Below are 21,854 nucleotides of genomic sequence, written 5' to 3' on the forward strand. Positions count from 1 at the left end.
TTGTCCAAACCCATAAAGTATACAACAGCAAGAGTGAACCCAAATGTATACTATGGACTTCGGGTGACAACGAAGTGCCAGTGTAGGATTATTGATTGTAACACATGTGCCACTGCAGTGCAGGATGCTGACAGTGGGAGAGGCTGTGCATGTGTGTGGGATCTAGGGGTATATGGGAACTCTGTGTACTTTCTGTTCAATTTTGCTATGAAACTAAAACTGCACTAAAAAAATAAAGTCTACTTTAAAAAAGAGAAAAACAAAAAATGTGGGGTAGATGAGCTGACCCACAGGAGGAATCCATGAAACTGTTGCACTGAGCATTGCTACTACGAATAGGCAGAGGTGAGGAATCTGGCTTCTGGACAAGACTGGATCTTGCTAGATAGAGATTATGGGCAAGTGGAGAGGCTCTGTTTACTCTTGCCCCCGCTCTTATCCCCACATACATCATGGTCACTTTTTAGTAGCCAGCACGTCCTCTCCGTCCCCTGAAAGCAAATTCCATCAGCTATGATACCATCAATTCTAAGGTCCCAGGACCTGAGGCCTGAATTACTGGGACCCACACAAAAGCAGTCCTGTCATGGCTCAAAGACCACCTTCTGTTGGGAAGGAGTTATGATCAGGGAGGTTACTAATCCAGGAGGTGGAGGAATACAGAGGGGCCTAGAATCTTACACGAAACCTCGCCAGTTCAATATCAAAGCCAAATGGGAACAAGTTCAGCCCTGCTCTACACTTTCCACAATGGATTCCCAAGGGCTTGAATCTGGCATCTTTCCCGGGGCCCAACAGCATGAGCAGAATTAAAAAGAAAAGCTAAATGCAAGAGTTCCTTATCCCACCCTATCAAATTTCCTTGGGCAGCTCTCTCTCTCTTTTGGGATTTCAGTTTCCCCACTTGGTTTTAAGCTGTTCTAATTTGTAGAGTAACACACTTTTTAGGGAAAAGTGCACCTTGGCTTTTCTCTATTCGCATGAAAAATTAAAGTTAGTAGTGACCTCCTGACCCACTTTCCACTGCCCCCACCAACAGTCACCAAAGTGAAGCATCCTTACACCACCACAGACAATTTATTCTTTATTGATTAAAAATGAAACATGCAGCAAAGTACAAAGTCAAAAAAATAAAAATAAAAATAAAAGGGAGGGGGAAGTCAAATATTTTACATCTTCCATAATCTAGCGTACATCAAAAGGAGGAACCTCCATTTATTGATACACCATTATTCTGTCCTCCAGATTATTAGAGTATCAGCTGGCTCTAGGATTTGGTTCACAACTTAAGCAAAAAACCCAAACAAATCCATTAGTCATTTAGAAAGACCATACATTTCACAATAGCATTGGCACATGTTACCTTGTGCTAAGTTAGTCCCTCCCCCAGGGACCAGGGAATCCTGGGGATCCAGGGAGAGAGGTGTATCCTGAAATCACCTCTCCTGGGAAGGAGCAAGACTGCTCACTAGGTCACGTGCTGTCTCACCTGCAAAGTTTCTGTTCACTCATTTTTCTTCAGCATCACTGCACAAGCCAGCAAAGGGAGTCCACCATACATCAAGCAGAAGAGGAAATAACACTGTCCTGGGGCTTGGTATCTGACTCCTAATTCCCAGCAGGGCAAAAGATGAATGGAAAAGAAAGAGAAAGCCCCAGACCACTTCTACTGTCATGCCTGTCCCACTGCAGTTCAAAGGTAATGGCTGGCTGGAGAAGTTGAACAGGGAGATGGGCTGCTGCTTACTTCCAGCTTGGGCTCTCGACCACCTCCAAATAAAAGCTAGAATAGAGTGATGCCACCACCCTCTGGATTCAGAAATAAGTAGACTATGATGGGCTTATCTGAAACCAAAACACAGACTCTAAGGTAAGCCACTAGTCTTGTGCCAAAAGGGACACTACATTTTTCATAACTTATTCCTACCTTCCTGTCCTTGTTCCCCCAACCCTCTTCTAAAAAAAGAAAGAAAAAAAAAAAAGGAAAAAGAAAAGCTAAATATTTGTCCAGTAAGCTGATCAATCTTTTCTGTCTCCAGGCTCAGCAGGCTCCCTCCTTTTACCAATCCTGCTGGGACCTTGGGCTTTGGTGTCCGATCCTCTGATCTACTGTCCTCCCAACCCCCATCCCAAAGCATCCCCTCCCTTCCTCTCCAACACCCATCCCTTTCCCAACATGCCTTTGTATCCAGGGCAGGTGAAGAAAGCCCATGACTAAAACTACAGGCTCAGAATGAAACAAAAACTATAATAAGTTAGTTGTGGAGAAAGCTTTCAGAAGTGCTCTAAGAGAAAACTAGGTAAAGCAATCCTTTTATTCACAGACCAACAATGTTGGAAAGGGCTTGAGTGATTCTATAAAGATGGGCCAAAGCCCATCTTTGTGTGTCATTTTAAGGCCAGATTGAGGATCCCTTTCATTTACAAAACTTGTTAGGGCTATCTGCAGTTAGACAAAGGCTGACTGTGAAACAGTAGGAAAAAAAAAAAAAAATCAACGCCACTGATGATTCACATATTGCATTATGGTGCTCTTTTTTTAAACCTAAAGAATAATTTATATTATTTCTGTAGAAAATCAAATGAACGCTGTCTACTCAAAAATCCTAAAAGTCACGGCACATGTGGTTTCACTTTCCATCTTGGGTCAGGTTCAGCACACAGGGACCCCCTCCAAAGGGTCAGTGCAGGAGAGGGGGCAGAAGGCAGGCCTCTCTGGCCCAGTGTGAGTCTCCTTTATTGCTGTAGAAATCTCAGCCTTGCATTTCCTCATGATCTGGAGGCCAGGCAAATTGATTTTCACGGGAGGATCAAGGAGCAGTTTTTCTTCAATTGTTTTAAGATTTGAAAATAAATACTTCTGCAGTGATATGAGTTATGATTTTTCCTGTTCAAAAACCACTGCTGGGGAAATTCTCTTTTACAAGCCATTACTTGATCTTTTCTCTAAACAGTCCAAAGTTCCACTTTGAAGGATCTGATGGCTGAAGTTCGATTACAGTCAGATGTTTTGCACCGGCTGAAGTTAAGGCTAGCAACCCTTTCTGGAGGGAGTAATGAAGAGGGGTGCCTGAGAGCAGCTTCAGCAAAACGCTTAGAAACATCATGAACAAAACAAGAACACAGTTTAGGTTGCCTCCATCTGAGGCTGTGCTTCTTCCTAACAAAGGTTGTTGGAATTCACATCGGATACCAAAAAAAAAAAAAAAAAAAAAAACCCACTAAATTAAATTCTCTGGGCTTCAGCTAAACAACCAACTTTTAATTGCTACTTCAGTGGTAAAGGGATATCCCAAGATGCCCCAATCCTGTCAGGTGTGGGAGAACAAGCAGGATGAGGAAGCCCAAGATAGCTGCTACTTTCCACCCAGCGCCATCACTGGAGTAAGGCAAGATGAGCTGATACACCTCCCTCCTGGGCCTTGAGGCACCCAGGCCACTTCTCAGATGGAGGAAGACAGGGGACACGTGCAGTAAGTTTACTAACGGAACTCTTTAAAGGGATGCTGGCCACTGGTGATCCAACTTTTCTTTCCCTGTGGGGAGAAGGGGGAATGATGGCAGGAAACACATAAAGAAAGACCTCTAAAGCTCTTAGCTGGGAGGTTTGTTGCTGGGTTCTTTGGCAGTAGTGAGTTTAGGCCAACAGAAGCAACAGAGATACGCATGTGTGGAATCTCCTTAGGCCACCTCTTCCAGGGCTGTGTTTTAGCTGATGCTGAGCTGGGCAAATCCTATTAGTTTACCATCATCAGGAATATCCGAGCCTTCGACACCAGATGCCTAAGAACCAAACAAAATGAGAAGCTGCGGCTATTTATAAACAAAATTGCAGGCAGCAATTTAAACTGACATGGGGACTGTGGGAAAGAGGGCAGTGGGGGACAGGTCCCTGGGATACAAACAGAAGGCAGATAAAGGTGTAGGTGAAGTCTGGGTACAAAGGTGGAGTCAGATTGACCAGCAATCTCTCTTGAGGATAAATAGTCAAGGGCCTCAGGGAGGAGGCTTCCTGAGAGGGAGAGGGGAAGGGAAGCCAATGAAGGGAGGTATCAGCCCAGGGCATGGGGAAGTTAAATAAAGACAATCCACCAGACTTAAATATTCTCATCACTCAGGGAATATGGAAGCTGGTCTGCAGAGGCTGCTGATGTGTAAAAAGTGAGATGGTTTAACAAAGAGGAAGGGATGAATACCAGTTTGAATGTGACAGATCGATTTGACTGGGGTTCTTCCACAATTTTCTGCAAATTAGCTGCCACTGTAATCATACAAACAGAGAAAGTAATGAGAAGCTAAGTAAATCCACATTTCAACCACATTTTAACAACTTAAATGGTAGTTCACAATCTTCTATGTACAATCAAAATGGAAGCAGAAAGATAAATCGCTCCCTAAACACAAGGTGTTTTTAAAAACAACTCCAAGTAGCACAAATAAATCTTATTATTGTCAAATTAACTTTCCTTTAACTTAGGAAAGACACTGGGGTGAAAGAGGTGTGATTTGCCTATTCATGGGCCAGAAAGCCCTAGACTGGGAATCAGCCAACTACGGCCTTCAGCCAGTTTCTTCTGTTCTGCCTGTGAGCCAAGAAGAGTGTAAAAGCAGAGACTGTACATGGTCCACAAAGCCTAAACTATTTACTTTACAATCTGGCCCTTTAAAACTCTGCTGACTTGTCCCAGGCAATGGTCTTTTCATTCAGTAAAATGTACCTGTGGCCCAACTGCGTCTTTTCTTACTTCCAGCTTTTTTTAGGACTAAATCTTTAATGATTTTTGCTTAACTCTTAGCTCCAAAAGGATAGCGTTCATTCTCCAAAACGGATTAGATATGGCCAAGCTTACTCTAACCTGTAACTTTTGTCATCATTTCTACGATCTCCCAGAGACCTGGGTAAGTTTTCACTCACTATCATTGGGGGTCACAAAGCAAACTCAGAAGTGAGATTTTCTTTTTTGTAAGGAAGGAACTGTCCCCAATACCTGTTATTTCAGCAAAGCCAAGAACCATTCCAAGAACCATTAGACCTACTCAGTGGAATCAAAGCCTGATTTTCTAGATCCTAAGCATACAAGCAGAGAGACGGCGACACAAAGGCAGCGCACAAAGTAGTTACCTATTACTAAATCCCTTCCATCGACGAGGCCAGCAGAAATGAGTTCCTGAGAGACACCCTCTGCTGTATCTGCAAGCACAAAGAAGAAGGTGCTCCGTTTCTTGTGCACGCATGTCCCTGCTAACATTCAGAGCAGGTGCTGGCACAGCCAGACTGAAGCTAGCTGTTAAATCCACAGAACCAAGATGGGGGGGGGACTTCCTCCACACGAAGGTTTTTCCTACCACCAGGATTATCTCAGGTGAGGGACTATCACAGGTCTAGGTAGAGGGTGGAGCCTGTATCACCCAGATGGCAAATATCAGCTCAATGTAAAGATAACGTTCTAAATGATGGTGTACTTTAGATGGGTTCTTGCCTTTGTCGGAAGAGCACCTGATAGTGATGCTGCAGAAGAAACTACTAGTCTGAGGGCAACCCTGGATGCCAGCCCTATGAGCTCTGAGACGTGATGATGAGTGTATAAGATCTCCAGGGCTAATAAAGCAGAATAACTTAATCCCAATTACATCTCTCTCTCTTTTTTTTTTTTGGCCACACCGTGCAGATTGTGGGATCTTAGTTCCCTGGCTGGGGATTGAACGTGTGCCCCCGGCAATGAAAGCGCGGAGTCCTAACCACTGGACCACCAGGGAATTGCCCCCATAAATCTTAAGAAAACAAACTGTAATCTCTTCTCTTTGGGGGTTATACTCCCATTTTTGGGGGAGGTTTTGTTTTTTTTGCTAAAATAATTTTCTTTTTTATTCTGGTGGGTTTTCCTTCATATCTAATTATTATAGGTTGTACTGTTTGAGCAATGGGTATATAACTAGAAACTAAAAAGATGAGGACAGAGTACCATCAATTAACCTCATCTCCAACTGACTCGTTCCCGAGGCCTGAACACTGCTCCCCTCAGAGGGAACGGGAGGACCTCTGGGGAGGGGCTGTGCACATACATTTGTGAAAGACCAGCGATTTGAATGAGTACCTTAAAATGTGACCCTGCCTGGCTTTAAAAAGGAAAATAGACACATCTCTGTACATGTGCATTTGTTCTCTGCATTTGAGTGGACTGCTCATGATACTGAGACAGCAGGAAGACTAAGCGTGGAACACAGGACAGATACCAGCTGGCTGCGGGCCACTTCCCAAATACGAATCCTGAGTAACAAAGGCAAGAAAGAAAATAAGCCTTGTCCCTGGGAGAAGTTCATGGCCAGAAACTGCATGACAGGGCTCAGCTTTAGCTGGGAGGGAGGGGACTGGAAGCCTTACTGCTTCTTTATTGTCATGGAGGACAACCACGTTCAGTGATAAGAGCAGGAACTCTGCGCTCCGATAGATCTGAGTTTGAATTCCAGCCATACCTCTTCTCAGCTGTGGGAACTGCAACCAGTTACTTCACTCTCTCTAAGCCTTGATTTCATCATCTATGCAGTGGGGACAATAATCTTTCCTTAGGGGGCAGTTTTGAGAATTTAATGAGATACTGCTTAGCACAATGTCTGCCATACAGTAAGCAGTAAATTAGAGCTATATTCAGTACTCTTTGTATTATACTAGGTTTTCTAAATGAGGTAGTAGTAGTAAATAAACTGCATTTTAATTTTATTCATATGCCCCCCAAATCCTTTAGGCCAGGAACATTTTTATCACCCATTAAGAGGAAAATATATCTAGAGGACAGAAACTTCACACACATTTCCTTAAAATGACAAATGAGCAGTTATTTTGTTTTCAATGTTTTGATGCCTCACCTCTCCCAGGAGTAAATTCGAATCGAATATCATTTAGTTCTTTTTTTGAATTCCTATGAAAGAAAACAAAATGTATAAAATAAATTTCTGAATTTATGCATTCAGGGTCCGCCTAATATATCAGGAAAGCTATGCCAAGAGAAAGATTCTTCTGTCCCAAAGACTGTATGATTTGTCCTAATGAGCTCACACTGAGGGCTCAGAGCAAACAACTCAGAGTGATCATCTAATTGTTCTACAACCCTTATAATTTATGTTCTTCACTGGTCAATATATGCCCATGCCCATCCTTATTCCCACTAAGATGATCAAATTAGACCAAGAGGAATATCTGTATGAGCATAGGGAGGTGTGATTAACATGATACAGGATGCCCTTTTCTTCCTTATCCTCACTCCTACCCCCCACAACCCTTGCCCAACACTGGTGATCAGTCTGACTAGACTCATAGAATGAAGCACATGATGCTCCCCCAAATTCCACAGGGGTTCAGAGGAGAAGGAGAAAGAATATACAGATTGGGATAATGAGGAAAAACTTTAGAAGTAGTTTTTTAGATAGGACTTAATGGATAGGAAGGATTTGGGCAGGCAGAGAAGATGGGGAAAGAAAGGGGGCCCATACTGGCAGCAGAGTTAATATAAGGATCCAGAGATTAAAATGTGACTGGTGAAGGATAGTTACAGAGATTGCACACCACACCAAGTACTGAGATTAACTAAGCTCCCGGGAGGTTCTGGTTAAAGATGGAGAAATTAGAATATTATGTCTAAAGGCAGACATGAGTGATTACTTAGGACCCAAATCCATTTTATCTAAACAGTTCAGGGAGCTTAGGTCTATCTGACACATACTTGATGTTACTGAAATTGTGCTTAAAATATAGTTATCCAAATCCAACACATCCTGCCCCACACTGATTTTCTCCCTCACATTGTCTCTCTGCACTTGTCTACACAGACTTACACTTCTGCATGTCTACTACTGAAACTTGTTTTTAGCTATGTTAAGTACACAATACAAATCAACTTCCAACATAGACTTGATTATTGCATTTCATTTTCTCTTTTTCTCAGTATCTTAGCACAATAGCTAATAGTGCTGTACTTAGTCTGCTTAATATGTAATTGTTCCATCTATTCTTTCTGAAAGCTGAATAAAATTAAGGTCAAGTGTTCATTATCACTTTAGTGATGTGACTGTCATGCCAAGCACAAACACCTTCAAAGATAACAATATGCTAAACTGAACTGTCTAGTCATTTAACTTCAAAGTCTTCATAAGTGAGAATAAGAATCTAGCCTCCTCTTCCATAAATAAGTCTGGAACACAGTCCACTAAAAAGCACCCTTCAAAAAGCTAGCTATAAAGCAGAAACTAACACACCATTGTAAAGCAATTATACTCCAATAAAGATGTTAAAAAAAAAAAAGCTAACTACATCACTTACAAGTATCCTCTCCCCTCCTGAAGCACATGTCAAATAGAATTGTTATACTCTCTATTAACTGCTGTAAGTTTTCAAAACAAAATTTTGAAGAGAGACAAATAATATTCTTTGTGTACAGTTAAAATAGTATGAGATTACCAAGACACTGTATTAATTCAGAACTATTTGAGTCCAGGTATACAGAGTAGGCTTCTATAAAGAAAAGGTAACCAGATCTGCTTTCTTCACATTTATGGCATAATTTCATTACTCTTAGTGGTAAAATCAAAACATTCCCCAAACAGTCTTGCTGCCTCTACTCTAATTATGGTCATACTGAGAAGATGCCTAGGAATTCACAAGTGGAAGGAGGAATGAGTCAATGGATATTCAGATTCTCACACTACTGCTATTATTTCTGAGGGAAATAATACAACCACAAGCAAACACACACAATCCTATCCAGTTACTCTCAGATATGAACTACGAGAAGGGGGAGTAACTTTCAAATAGAAATCAGCATATTCAGAGTTTTCAGAAAACAACAACAACAAAATGTCTACTTACCGTAATCTTAGTACTAGACTGATTGGGATCTTGGTTTCTTGTGAACCTGCTCCTGAAGACAGAGCCTAAAAAAGCATGAAAGTTATAAAGTTATTGCCTGGACTATTAAGCGTGGAGGTGACTAATGCTCATCTGCAGAAGAATCGTCCACTTGGCAACAATTTTCTTCATCTCCAGGTGTGGCCATCCTAGTCCCTAGGACACTCCCTGCTGTGGGAGGACATGTACCACAAGGCAGCGACAAGAGCTGAATGTCAAACATAATAAGAAAGATAATTCTCAAAACCACATGAAATTCCATACACAGCCACATTTCAATTTTGTATTTTTCAGACCTCTCTTCCCCTATATAAGCGTGAAGAACATGAAGCTGGGTTTTTCCCTTGAAAAAATCTGCCAGTGGGGCTTCCCTGGTGGCGCAGTGGTTGAGAATCTGCCTGCCGATGCAGGGGACACGGGTTCGTGCCCCGGTCCGGGAAGATCCCACATGCCGTGGAGCGGCTGGACCCGTGAGCCATGGCCGCTGAGCCTGCGCGTCCGGAGCCTGTGCTCCTCAACGGGAGAGGCCACAACAGTGAGAGGCCCACATACCACACACAAAAAAAATCTGCCAGTGGCAACACATCTGCCAGTAAGGTCTAAACTGGCTACCCCTCACATAAACACCCACCCTGGAGGTTCCAGATGTTTTATTAATTTTTTTTTTTTTTTTTGTGGTACGCGGGCCTCTCACTGTTGTGGCCTCTCCCGTTGCGGAGCAGAGGCTCTGGACGCGCAAGCTCAGCGGCCGCGGTCCATGGGCCCAGCTGCTCTGCAGCATGTGGGATCTTCCTGGACCGGGGCACGAACCCGTGTCCCCTGCATCGGCAGGCGGACTCTCAACCACTGCGCCACCAGGGAAGCCCTAAAATTTTTTTAAAATTTTATTTATTTGGTTGTGGTGGCTCCTTAGTTGTGACATGCGAACTCTTGGCTGTGGCATGCATGTGGGACCTAGTTCCCTGACCAGGGATTGAACCTGGGCCCCCTGCATTGGGAGCACAGTCTTAACCACTGTGCCACCAGGGAAGTCCCTCCACATCTTCTAATCACTAAACTGATCCTCTCTGAAAACCATAAGCTGTCCCTTGCTGTACAGAGGATATACATTCTATTTAAGCCGTTTATAAAACAAATCCAATCTTTCCATCAGTTTCCATAAGACAACTGTATCTTTTCCCACATGATGGGCAGAAATGGAAAACTTGGGCAAAGAAAAGGTTAAATGAAGTTAAAATGTGACTAACTGGAAGGGCTCAGAGCAGTGATCTCCAAAGGCAGAGCTCCACTGGGATGCAGATGAAAACAGTGCCCCGGGGGCGTGGGGGACGAAGCACCTTGGGTGAGACAGCCTTCCCCAGCCAGATCCGAGATCCGAGAGGGCAAGGGAGAGGGAGCAGGAGCCGTGGGGCGCCAGATCCCCCAGCGCTGTCCCTCCTGAGTGCAGGAGCCACCGGGACACTGAGCCGCCACAGTGGGCACAACCCCTCGCCTTCGCGTGAGGAAAAAAAAAGCTGACAATAAATTACCGCCCCCCCCCACCCAACTTTTGCTGTTTGAAATATTTCCATCATTAACTTATTTTGTTGTTTAATGAAACCTGTGTGATCTTTGTTAAACTCTCTTATCTGCATACATTTAAAACAGTGAAAACAGATTTCTAACTTGTTTCAAAATCTACCAGGACATCACCCTCATGGCACCAGGCGGTGGCCCACGTTAGCCTCCACCCTCTTCCTCCACCCGGAAGGCTGACCACGAAAGAAAGCACATCCCTGCTGTACCTGAGGCTCTGCGGGGGGCGGCAGGGAGACTTGAGTTGGCTGTGCAGTCATCTGCCCAGCTGGCTGAGGTAGATGAGCAGAAATCTGTTCTGGAACTTGGAGTAAAGTACCCACAGGATCAGTTGTTGAAAACAGCTGTAACAAAAACACACACACAGTGCTGCTTAAGCTGAGAGGAAAGGGAGGCAGGACTGCTGACAGGTAAGCAGTGCCACAGAGAGACTTTTTAAAGTAGTCCTTGTGTAGTGAACCAGCCCATCTCTACATCCCCAAGACACCTATTTCAAATGGAAGTCAAATATTTCTATGCTTTTTATATTAATTAATTAATTAATCTATTTTTTTTTTGCTGCATTGGGTCTTCCTTTGTTGCTTCATGTGGGCTTTCTCTGGTTGTAGTGAGCGGGGGGCTATTCTTCGTTGTGGTGTGCAGGCTTCTCATTGCAGTGGCTTCTCTTGTTGTGGAGCACAGGGCTTTAGGCACGCGGGCTCAGTAGTTGTGGCTCGCCAGCTCTAGAGCGCAGGCTCAGTACTTGTGGCGCACGGGATTAGTTGCTCCGCGGCATGTGGCATCTTCCCGGACCAGGGCTCGAACCCGTGTCCCCTGCATTGGCAGGCGAATTCTTAACCACTGCACCACCAGGGAAGTCCCACTTTTTTTTTTTTAAGAACTTTTTGAGGTGTAATTTACGTCCCAAGAAATTCACTGGTATTGCTGTTGTTACCAGCCTGTGGGGGGGGCAGCGATTGTCCTGTGTGAACCACCATTCACCTGGGTTGAGGACCCTTACTTCTTCTGGGCTGTGCTCAACTTCTGCGTGCCTCGGATCTTGTCCAGCAGGCCAGAGACGAAGGCCTCAGTGGGTTTGTAACAGTCAACCAGCAGCTCCATGACCCTGGTAGCTCGGGTATCATCACTCTCCATGTCCAGGAGTTCATCCACATCAATCTCCAGTTCTGGGATCTCTTCTTCCTGGCAGTCCTAGAGGTGAGTGTGCTGCTCCAGGATCCACTCCTCCAGGTTGAGGCGCCGCCGTAGCTCCTCGCGGTCGTACTTGACCGTGACCTTCCCTTGGCGCCTCACTGAGCTCTCGCCTGCAGCCCCAGGGGGCTCTGAAAGAAGACGCGGGGCCCTGGGCCACCACTCCCCGGTCCAGGGGCCGGAGCTGCCAACGCTACGCCCCCTTAGGGGCTGCTGTCTGCCGTGGCGGCCGCCAGGGCCAAGTGCGCATGTCGGGCCCCTCCCTGCGCCGCCTCCTCTGGGACGCTCGCTGGCTGGCTCAGCCGCTGGCTCAGGTTAGCTCGTGAGCTTGTCTCCGCACGGCTCCGCAGCGAGGGCGGCGGCGGCCTACAACTCAAGTGATTTTAGAGAATTTATACTTCTGTAAACATCCCTACAATCTGGTTTTAGAACACTTCCATCAACTTTTCCTGTGCCCATTTACAGTTAACTCCTGCTCCCTCACCCAGCCCTAGGCAACCACTGATCTACTTTCTGCCTCTATCAATTTGCCTTTTGTGGACATTCCATATAAACCAAATTTTACAATATGCACTCTTTTTGTGTCTGGCTTCTTTAACTTAGTTTTTGAGTCAGTCATGTTGTAACAAATATCAGTAGTCCACTTTTTTTTCCTTCTTCAGAATAGCAGTTCTTTGTGTCCTATTTATTTTTAAATACATCTATTCTATCCCCTTTGCCCAGCAAAATAGCACCTACAAAATACAGATTTAGTATATAGTATGAAATTATAGAAATGACATTTTTCTATGTTGGGGACCTTCCATTACTTATAAAGAAAGAAAATCAACCAATGTTCCTTAACATATCTGCAATGCTTTTCAAAATGGATGTGAAGCTTTATAACTAACATAGACATTAAACATTATTTTGCATGTTTGAAAATTTTAAAAAATTTAGTTATGTAACGGGGGAAAAAATACTGATGCTGAGTACAAAATCAAGTTAAACATACTCAAAATTATAAGGTAATGGGGAAAACAATATCAATGTAATGGCCAAAATTTAGAGTTAAAAGAGGAAAAAAATTAGAAGGGCAATGAGAGGTCTAATAGCTGTTATATAAGCAAAACAAGGAGACAAGGAAGTAAAATTTTGTGTTTACTTAGCTTCACATACAGGAAACCAAAAGTTAGTCACTGGTTCCAGTTTTTGATAGAAAAACAGAACTTTAAGATTAGTTTGAAAATGCTTAAAACTATTAGCACTATTTCAAAAAGACAGCTTCCAAACTGCATGCACATATATGTATACCTATAATCAAGACAGAAAGGTTACACAAAACAAAGTAATGAGAGGATGTGAAGAGACTGGAACCTTGAGCATTGCAGGTGGGAATGTAAAATAGTACAGCTGTTATGGAAAACAGTATGATAGTTCCTCAAAAAATTAAAAATAGAATTACTATATAGTCCAACAATTCCCTTCTGGGTATAGACCCAAAAGAATTGAAAGCAGGGACTCAAACAGATATTTGTGTGGCCATGTTCACAGCAGCATTATTCACAATAGCCAAAAAGTAGAAGAAACCCAAATGTCCACTGACAGATAAATGGTTAAACAAATGTGGTTCACACACACACACAAATATGGAATATTATTCAGGCTTAAAAGCGAAGAGGAAATTCTGATACATGTTACATAGATGAACCTTGAGGGCATTATGTAAGTGAAATACACATGTCAGAAAAGGACAAATATTGTATGATTCCACTTTTATGAGGTACCTAGAGTAGTCAAATTCAGAGACAGAAAACAGAATGGACGTTGCTAGGAGCTGGGGGGAGGAGAGAATAGGGAGTTATTGTTTAATGGGTACAGAGCTGGTTTTGCAAGATGAAAAAAACTCTGGAGATGGATGGTGGGGATGGTTGCACAACAGAGTGAATGTACTTAATGTCAGTGAACTGCACACTAAAGATGGTTAAGATGGTTAATTTTATGTTAATGTGTATTTTATCATAATTAAAAAAACAACAAAGTTATGAGCATGAGACTATGACTATGAGCATGTACAGGTTCATGTGGAGAGGCTATTCCGGCAAAGGAACAAGGAGGAGACTAAAAAGAATAACTCTGGGTAATATGTAAAATACCCTTCCATTCAATTTTTGAGAAACTAGGAATTAGTCAAGATAGGTTAAGTTAGAGCATAACAAATAATCTTAAATTCTCAGTAAATTACAAGAACAAAGGTTATTACTTTTTTGAAAAAATTTTGCTTGTTTTAGAATGTTTTTCCCTTTTTAAAAAAACTGAAGTGTAATTCACTGACTTACAATATTATATTAGCTTCAGGTGTACAACATAGCGATTGGTATTTTTATATATTAAAAAATGATCACTACAATAAATCTAGTTATCATCTGTCACCTACAAAGTTATTACAATATTATTGACTGTATTCCCTATGCTGTACATTACATCCCCATGACTTATTTATTACTGGAAGTTTGTACCTCTTAATCTCCCCCACATATTTCACAATTCCCCTCACGCCCCTCCCCTTTGGCAACCACCAGTTTGTTCTCTGTATCTATGAGACTGTTTCTGTTTTATGTTTGTTCATTTGTTGTTTTTCAGATTCCACATATAAGTTACATCATATGGTATTTGTCTTTCTCTGACTTATTTCACTTAGCATAATACCCTCAAGGTCCATCCATTTTGCTGCAAATGGCAAGATTTCATTCCTTCTTTGACTAATATTTCTTTCTTTATTAAAAAAAATATTTATTTATTTATTTGGCTGCCCTGGGTCTTAGTTGTGGCATGCGTGATCCTCAGTTGTGGCATGTGAACTCTTGGTTGCGGTATGTGGGATCTTAGTTCCCCAACCAGGGATCGAACCTGGGCCCCCTGCATTGGGAGTGCAGAGACCCGGCCACTGGACCATCAGGGAAGTCCCTGACTGAGTAATATTTCATTATGTATATATATATATATATATATATATATATATATATATATATCATATCTTCTTTATCCATTCATCTATTGATGGATACTCAGGTTGCTTCCATATCTTAGCTACTGTAAATAATGCTGCAATGAACACAGGGGTGCATATATCTTTCTGAATTAGTGTTTTGGGGAAAATACCCAGAAGTTAAATTGCAGGATATATAATTGTATTTTTAATTTTTTGATAAACTGTTTTTCATAGTGGCTGCACCAATTTACATTCCCACCAACAGTGCACGAGGCTTCTCTTTTCTCTATATCCTCAAAAACACTTGTTGTCTTTTTGATAATAGCCATTCTGACAGGTGTGACGTGATAAAGTTATTTCTTGCACACACTTCAAGTCCATCTGTGGCCAGCAGAGGCTAAATTTGGTACCTAAATCTGCAGCAGGGATCCAGGTCATGATGGCAGGGGCAAGGGAACCCAGGGAATCACAATGTGGCCCTTCCTTCTGCTCACATTTTATTGGTCAAAGTAACTGCCACGGCCATGAGTAACTTCAAGGGGCAGAAAAATGCAATTCCACCACATACCAAGAAGAAGAGCCAGAAATCTTAGTGAAGAGCAGTTCTAATTCAAGTTGTTAGATACTAGCCTATAATAAGCTGAGGTACAGTATTTTCAGTCTTAAACATAATCCTGTACATAATTGTGTACTATATATACAAATGAAGTGGAAAAAATAATTACTTTTAAGCATGTGGCAAGAACAAATTGGATTAAGAGCAAGACATGTGTGCCATTAAACCAAATATTGAATACTCATGAGATGATTATTTTCTTTAGGTAAGGAGCATAAGGCAGGCCAGCCTAACAGGAGTCTGTTTAGTAGGATTCCCTATCACACTGAGGCAGTAACTATAGATATCAGAATCTATTTGACAAGAGGCTGAGGAAAAAAGTCCAAAAAGCAAAGGCAGCATATGACAAATTCCTGGACAGACTAAAGCAAAAAGACTAATTTCCACTTTAAGCAGCCCAAGATAAAAATAGCAGTTCATCAAGTCAAGCAAGCAAAAAAGAACATTCTGGGTTCTTAGGCCCACTTTTAAAATGAGTGCAATGGCACCATTTACTGCAAAGAGCCATTCAAATGCAGAATCGATAGCTCTAATAAAATTCGACTGGTATAAGTTCCCATTCCCATGTAAGCACATACCAAAAAGTGTGCTTAACATTAAAACCAAACCAAAACAAAAGCACATATACTTCAATGATTCAATAATCACAACTACTTACCTCAGAATTTGTTAATGAGTCTTTCACTCTGGGAGACTAAAAGAAATACAAAAAAAGGAGGCTTGTTAACTGAAAACTCAGGTTACTTGTAGTCAGTTCCAAACTGCACGGAATGTTGAAATGCAAGTCAACTCCATTTCATTCTGATCCATAATTAACTCATCGGTAACTCTAGTGAGAGTTTTCTGGAAAAAGAAAACTGTCATGATACTACTGTATTCTTTGTCCATGTAGCCTGTAATGCATCAATATACTTATGGTATTTTAAGTCTAGAATTTGAGGTTTATAGGCAAACATAGTGGGACTGAGCTATCAGTTAGTAGGGAGGTCACATTCTTCAAAGTTCAATTCTTTCTACTAATCATGAACATATTATGTGCATAATATCTCATACCAAATGTAAACATTCAAGCTAATCATCCAACACATTCTTAAAGCAGAGTAATTCTGATTATAGGCTTTAATGAAGAAAACTCTTGAGCCAAAATTGAAATACTAATTACAATATGCCATATGAAAATCTAAAGCTAAATTGATTCAGTAAATCGTAAGTTAGTAGTAATTCTGGATACAGGCACTGGAGAATACATAAAACAACAACATATCTCTAAACAAACGCCAATTTATGGTAAATTCTACCAAGTGTGAATTTAGACTTCTTATAAGGTCAGTTTAGGTTTTTAAAATTTTCATTACCATTTTATTAAGGAGAATCAAGGTACAGGCAACAGCTAATGGGTTATAGCAAGTATACAGCCAACACAAAACCTTAAAAAAAACTTTGTTTGGAAATAATTTCAAACCTACAGAAAGTTATTAGAATAATATAAAGAACACTGCTCTACCCTTTACCCAGATTCATCCATTACTAACCTTTTTCCTCATGTGCTTTATTATTTAGTGTTCACTTTCTCTCTTTTTAAATATATATATTTAATCAATCCTGTACCATTTGAGAATAAGTTGCATATAATCATAGCTCTTTACAACTGAATAGTCACTGCGTATTTCTTCTTCTTCTTTTTTAAAATATTTATTTATTTGGCTGAGCCAGGTCTTAGTTGCGGCACTCGGGATCTTCGTTGCCGCATGCGGGATCTTTGTTGCAGTATGCGGGATCTTTTATTTGAGGCACGCGGGATCTTTAATTGTGGCATGCGGGATCTAGTTCCCTGACCAGGATTGAACCTGGGCCCCCTGCACTGGGAGTGCAGTCTTAACCACTGGACCACCAGGAATGTCCCCACTGTGTACTTAAGAATAGGGATATTCTCTTACATAACTTCACACTACTAAAGCAATCAACTTCAGTAAATTTAAAAATAATACTTAATTTACTCTCCATAATCCAACTATTCCAATGACCTCCTACACATAATCATTCCCCCCTGCCTACTACACACTCTATTTGAATAGAATGCTCCTAATTTGTGGTTTGTCTGATGTTTCCTCATGATTCAGACTTAAATGAATTCTACAGAGTGATGTATCCTTCTTATAGTATCATATCTTAGGGAATCACATGTTCCTCTACCCCTCATTAGTGATATTAATTTTAATCATCAAGTCAAGGCATTTTCTAATTTCTCAGGTACGCAGTATTTTTTTTCTTGCAACTTAATAGTCCATCTATGGAGAGAAACTTTAAGACCATGTAAATGTCCTGTTCATCAAAATTTTCCCATATACTTAGCACCTATTGATGATCCTTGTCTGATCTAACATTTATGATTGTTTTATGATGGCTGTAAAATGATGAACTTCCCCATCCACTCCTACATTTACCAGTCAGCACTGGCAGTTTACCGTAATGAAAACCCATCCCCCCCATGTATTTATATATTTATTATTAGTATGGGCCTATAGATTCCTATTTTTTTCTTTTTTTTTTTTGTGGTGTGCAGGCCTCTCACTGTTGTGGCCTCTCCCGTTGCGGAGCACAGGCTCCGGACGCGCAGGCTCAGCAGCCATGGCTCACGGGCCCAGCTGCTCCGCGGCATGTGGGATCTTCCCGGACCGGGGCACGAACCCACGTCCCCTGCATCGGCAGGCGGATTCTCAACCACTGCGCCACCAGGGAAGCCCCGATTCCTATTTTTTAAATGATTTATAATTTATTACTACACTTAATGATTTTGATGGTTAAATTCTCCCTAATTTGGCCAGTGGGAGCTCCTTCAACCTGGCTCATATTATTATGACTTTTTAAAAATAAAAGATCTTTTCTTTCTGTCAAAAGAAGATATTCCAGATTTATCTTGCATTTTCCCTGTATAAGCCCTGGAATCAGCAATTTCTCCAGTGAGCCTTTGTTCTTTAGTAGGGAATGACATTAGAAACCATGATCTGGGCATAAGGTATGCTTACTCTTGTAATCTTCGATTAGATGACAGAAACTGTGAATTTTACCTTGTTGCATGCTGATAATTTCTATAAATCTTCTTGAGCTTTGTTTTGGAATACAGTAAAGTTACTTGGAAATAGTTTAATCCTTTTGGATCCTGCTTTGATGAGTTGTTAGTTGGGTCTGGAGCAGTGTTCAGTCTAGGGCAATATATTATACCCCATTACTGAGCACTCTACCAAATGCCCTGTGAATTATAAGTTTCTTCAGTCTAACTGCTGTTCCTGGCTGTGTAAGTGCTGGGCACTTTCTCCACATGGGTAATTTTCTCACATATAGTTATTGATAAGTATGCTGCTGAATACTCAAAAAGGAAGCTCTAAGCTTCTTTCTCTGGGTAGCTCTCTCTTCCTTGGTACTCTAACTTATCAAATTTTATCTGTCTTGATCTCTTACCTCTATTTATTCAACTGCCCAAAACACTTTTCAAACCACAGTGAAGAGAGAACTGCCCCAAAACTGACTTGGATGTTAGAATTAGCAGAGAAGGACATTAAAATAATTATTATATATTCATATCTTCAAGATGTTAAGTGGAGACACTGAAGATGCAAAAACAAACACCAAATCAAACTTCTAGAACCTAACAACCAAATCAAACACCAAATCAAAATTCTCATATTACGTCTGCGATGGAAAGGAGACTGGATGGGAGATTAGCAGCAGATTAACACTGCAAAAGAAAGACTAATGAACAGGCCAGCACTAGAAACTATGCAAAATGAAACCGAAGGAAAAAGAATTTTTAAAAAATGAAAAGACAGGGCTTCCCTGGTGGCGCAGTGGTTGACAGTCCGCCTGCCGATGCAGGGGACACGGATTCGCGCCCCCATCCGGGAGGATCCCACATGCCGTGGAGCAGCTGGGCCCGTGAGCCACGGCCACTGAGCCTGTGTGTCCGGAGCCTGTGCTCCATGACGGGAGAGGCCACAACAGTGAGAGGCCTCCATACCGCAAAAAAAAAAAAAAAAAAAAAAAAAAGAAAAGACAATCAGTGAGCAGTCAGACGACTTTAAGGAGCCTAATATACATGTTATTGGACTCTCCAAGGTGGAAGGACAGAAAAAGCATTTGAAAATGTAATAGCTGAGGGACTTTCCTGGTGGTCTAGTGGTTAAGATTCCACACCCCAATGCAGGGGGCCCAGGTTCAATCCCTGGCCAGGGAACTAGATCCCACATGTGGCAATGAAGATCCCACGTGCCACAACTAAGACCCAGTGCAGCCAAATAAATAAATAAATAAATAAATATTTTTTAAAAAGAAAATGTAATGGCTGAAAACTTTCCAAACTTGATTAAAAAACTATAAACCCAAAGATCCAAGAAGCTCAATAAACCCTAAACATGAAATATGAAAAAAAAAAAAAAGATACACCTAGGATATACCATATCAAATTGCTCAAAACCATTCATAAAGAAAAAAATCTTAGGGCTTCCCCTGTGGCGCAATGGTTGAGAATTTGCCTGCCGATGCAGGGGACACGGGTTCGTGCCCCAGTCCAGGAAGATCCCACATGCCGTGGAGCGGCTGGGCCCATGAGCCATGGCCCATGAGCCTGTGCGTCCGGAGCCTGTGCTCTGCAATGGGAGAGGCCACAACAGTGAGAGGCCCACGTACCACAAAAAAAAAAAAAAAAAAAAAAAAAAAAGAAAAAAATCTTAAAAGCAGCCAGAGTAAAAAGAAATGTGACTTATAAATGAAAAGATAAGTATAAAAGCAGATTTAATACTGGAAACAATGCAAACAAGAAAATGTTTGAACAAATTCTTTAAGATACAGGCCCACCTCAATTTATTGCACTACACTTTATTATGCTTTGCAGATATTGTATTTTTTACAAATTGAAGGTTTGTGGCAACCCTGCACTGAGCAAGTCTATCAGTGCCATTTTTCAAATAGTATTTGCTGACTTCATGTCTTGGTGTCCACTTCTAGCAAAAACTAACACACTCACACACATGATCCAGGATATACCAATTGAAGAAGAGGTGCACTGTTCCTCTTCAGGTAGAAAGTTAACAGACTTTAGGGACAAAGTTTCAATTGTTAGGCTTTCATATTCATTAATCTTTTCCTCTCAAATGTTTAATCACCCATTAATCTAATCCAGTGTGTTTTCATCTCAGACACTATAGTTTTCATTTCTCAATTTAGGTCATTTTTATATACCCTAAATATTGTCACAGTAAAACAGATATGCCAGTCCCCTTTTCCATGTAGAATTACTTGGGCTCCTGTTGTTAGTAAGTTGTTCAAGAAAATTCTGTCTGTATTTTTTATATTTTAGCTGGTTAAACTGAACAGAACCACAGAAAATAGTATTATCTCAGAGGATTCAGACAAAAAGATAGAACTCTAGCTAAAGCATATAGTTTAACAAAACTTACCCTGAGTTGTGAAATTGCTGCTTTCCCTTCCTCACTTTCTTCATCAAATTCATCATCACTCCACTCCCAGCCACCATCTTCTGTCTTATGAAGACGGCCACTGGAACCTGGTACTCTCCGAACCTGCTCATTAGGGAGAGAGACGTGGACTATGGTAGTGTTTGACACTTACTATACAGAAAAGTCAGCCATATTCTCTCTCCTTCTATTACTTCAATACTGTAAGCAGATAATAATTTTCCCAATAAAGAAGTTTTCCTATATAAACTCACATCCTCCATCCTTCACTTGCTTTCTGTTCATAATCTCCACTATTTGTCTTTACTCACAACCACTGACTCTCCCTGTACTCCTGTACTCTGAGCCTGCACATCATCCAGATCCTTCTTATGTGAAGTCACAGTCAAATCTGATTAATGGTTTCATATCTTGAGACACTGAAAAAAAGGGGGGGGAGTTTAAGCCCTCAAATAAATAAACCCAAGATAAAGAAGATGCTGCTCTTTTTTTTTCAATTTTAATGTTTAAAATCACAATTATACCTCCATAGTTTCAAAAGTACTACAGCTATGCAAGTGTTGTTAAGAAAAAGAGCAGTCCCCTAACTTTCATCTTCTTCCTCACAGGCAACCACTTTCAATTCATGTTAGCTTATTCTTTTGGAATTTATATTTATCTCTCTGAGTAACCTGTTCTTATTATTACCCCTTGATTTTCTAGTTTTAGGAATTATCTATTGAACTTCCTGCTATGCAAATGAGAATTTAACCCTATTATCAATCCCCTACTCTTTTTTCAAGATACATTGTAATTTTGCTTAAATCAATATTCAGTGTTTATATAACATGATTATACAGTTGAACCTTATTATATATTACAATTACTTTTCTTTCCTGCATAACTTTTTAATTTCCCCTGGAGTTAATATTTGCTTATTTCTTACTTGTCATATTCATCCCCCAATTCTCTCCCGGCTGTGTAAATCTCCTTTCACCATATTCACATATATTAGGTATTCATCAGTATTATCTTCTTGAGGAAGCCTCTCATCAGAGCCCCCTGATCTGTTCCACCAGACTGACACCAGGTCTGGTACTTCAGATCTCACTCTACCGTCATCCAGAGGACCATGCTTCCTAGATCACATGA

General features: G+C 41.2%; 1 protein-coding gene and 1 pseudogene across 1 annotated transcript in view; both read right to left on the reverse strand.

Moving 5' to 3' along the window:
- Positions 1–1,071: 1,071 nt before the first annotated feature.
- The window catches only part of OXSR1 (oxidative stress responsive kinase 1), a 103,087-nt gene continuing 82,304 nt past the window's right edge, over positions 1,072–21,854 (reverse strand). Inside the window, exons 11-18 of the mRNA XM_059077371.2 lie at positions 20,706–20,828; positions 15,911–15,946; positions 10,684–10,818; positions 8,861–8,925; positions 6,865–6,917; positions 5,123–5,191; positions 4,197–4,261; positions 1,072–3,783 (exon numbers count right to left, since the gene is read on the reverse strand). Coding sequence (XP_058933354.1) covers positions 3,709–3,783; positions 4,197–4,261; positions 5,123–5,191; positions 6,865–6,917; positions 8,861–8,925; positions 10,684–10,818; positions 15,911–15,946; positions 20,706–20,828 — 621 coding nt within the window. The 3' untranslated portion in view covers positions 1,072–3,708. The remainder of the gene's footprint in view (positions 3,784–4,196; positions 4,262–5,122; positions 5,192–6,864; positions 6,918–8,860; positions 8,926–10,683; positions 10,819–15,910; positions 15,947–20,705; positions 20,829–21,854) is intronic.
- Positions 11,471–15,074, reverse strand: LOC136794898 (protein phosphatase 1 regulatory subunit 14B pseudogene; annotated as a pseudogene).

Source organism: Kogia breviceps, chromosome 10, assembly GCF_026419965.1.
Source record: "Kogia breviceps isolate mKogBre1 chromosome 10, mKogBre1 haplotype 1, whole genome shotgun sequence".
Lineage (NCBI taxonomy): Eukaryota > Metazoa > Chordata > Mammalia > Artiodactyla > Physeteridae > Kogia > Kogia breviceps.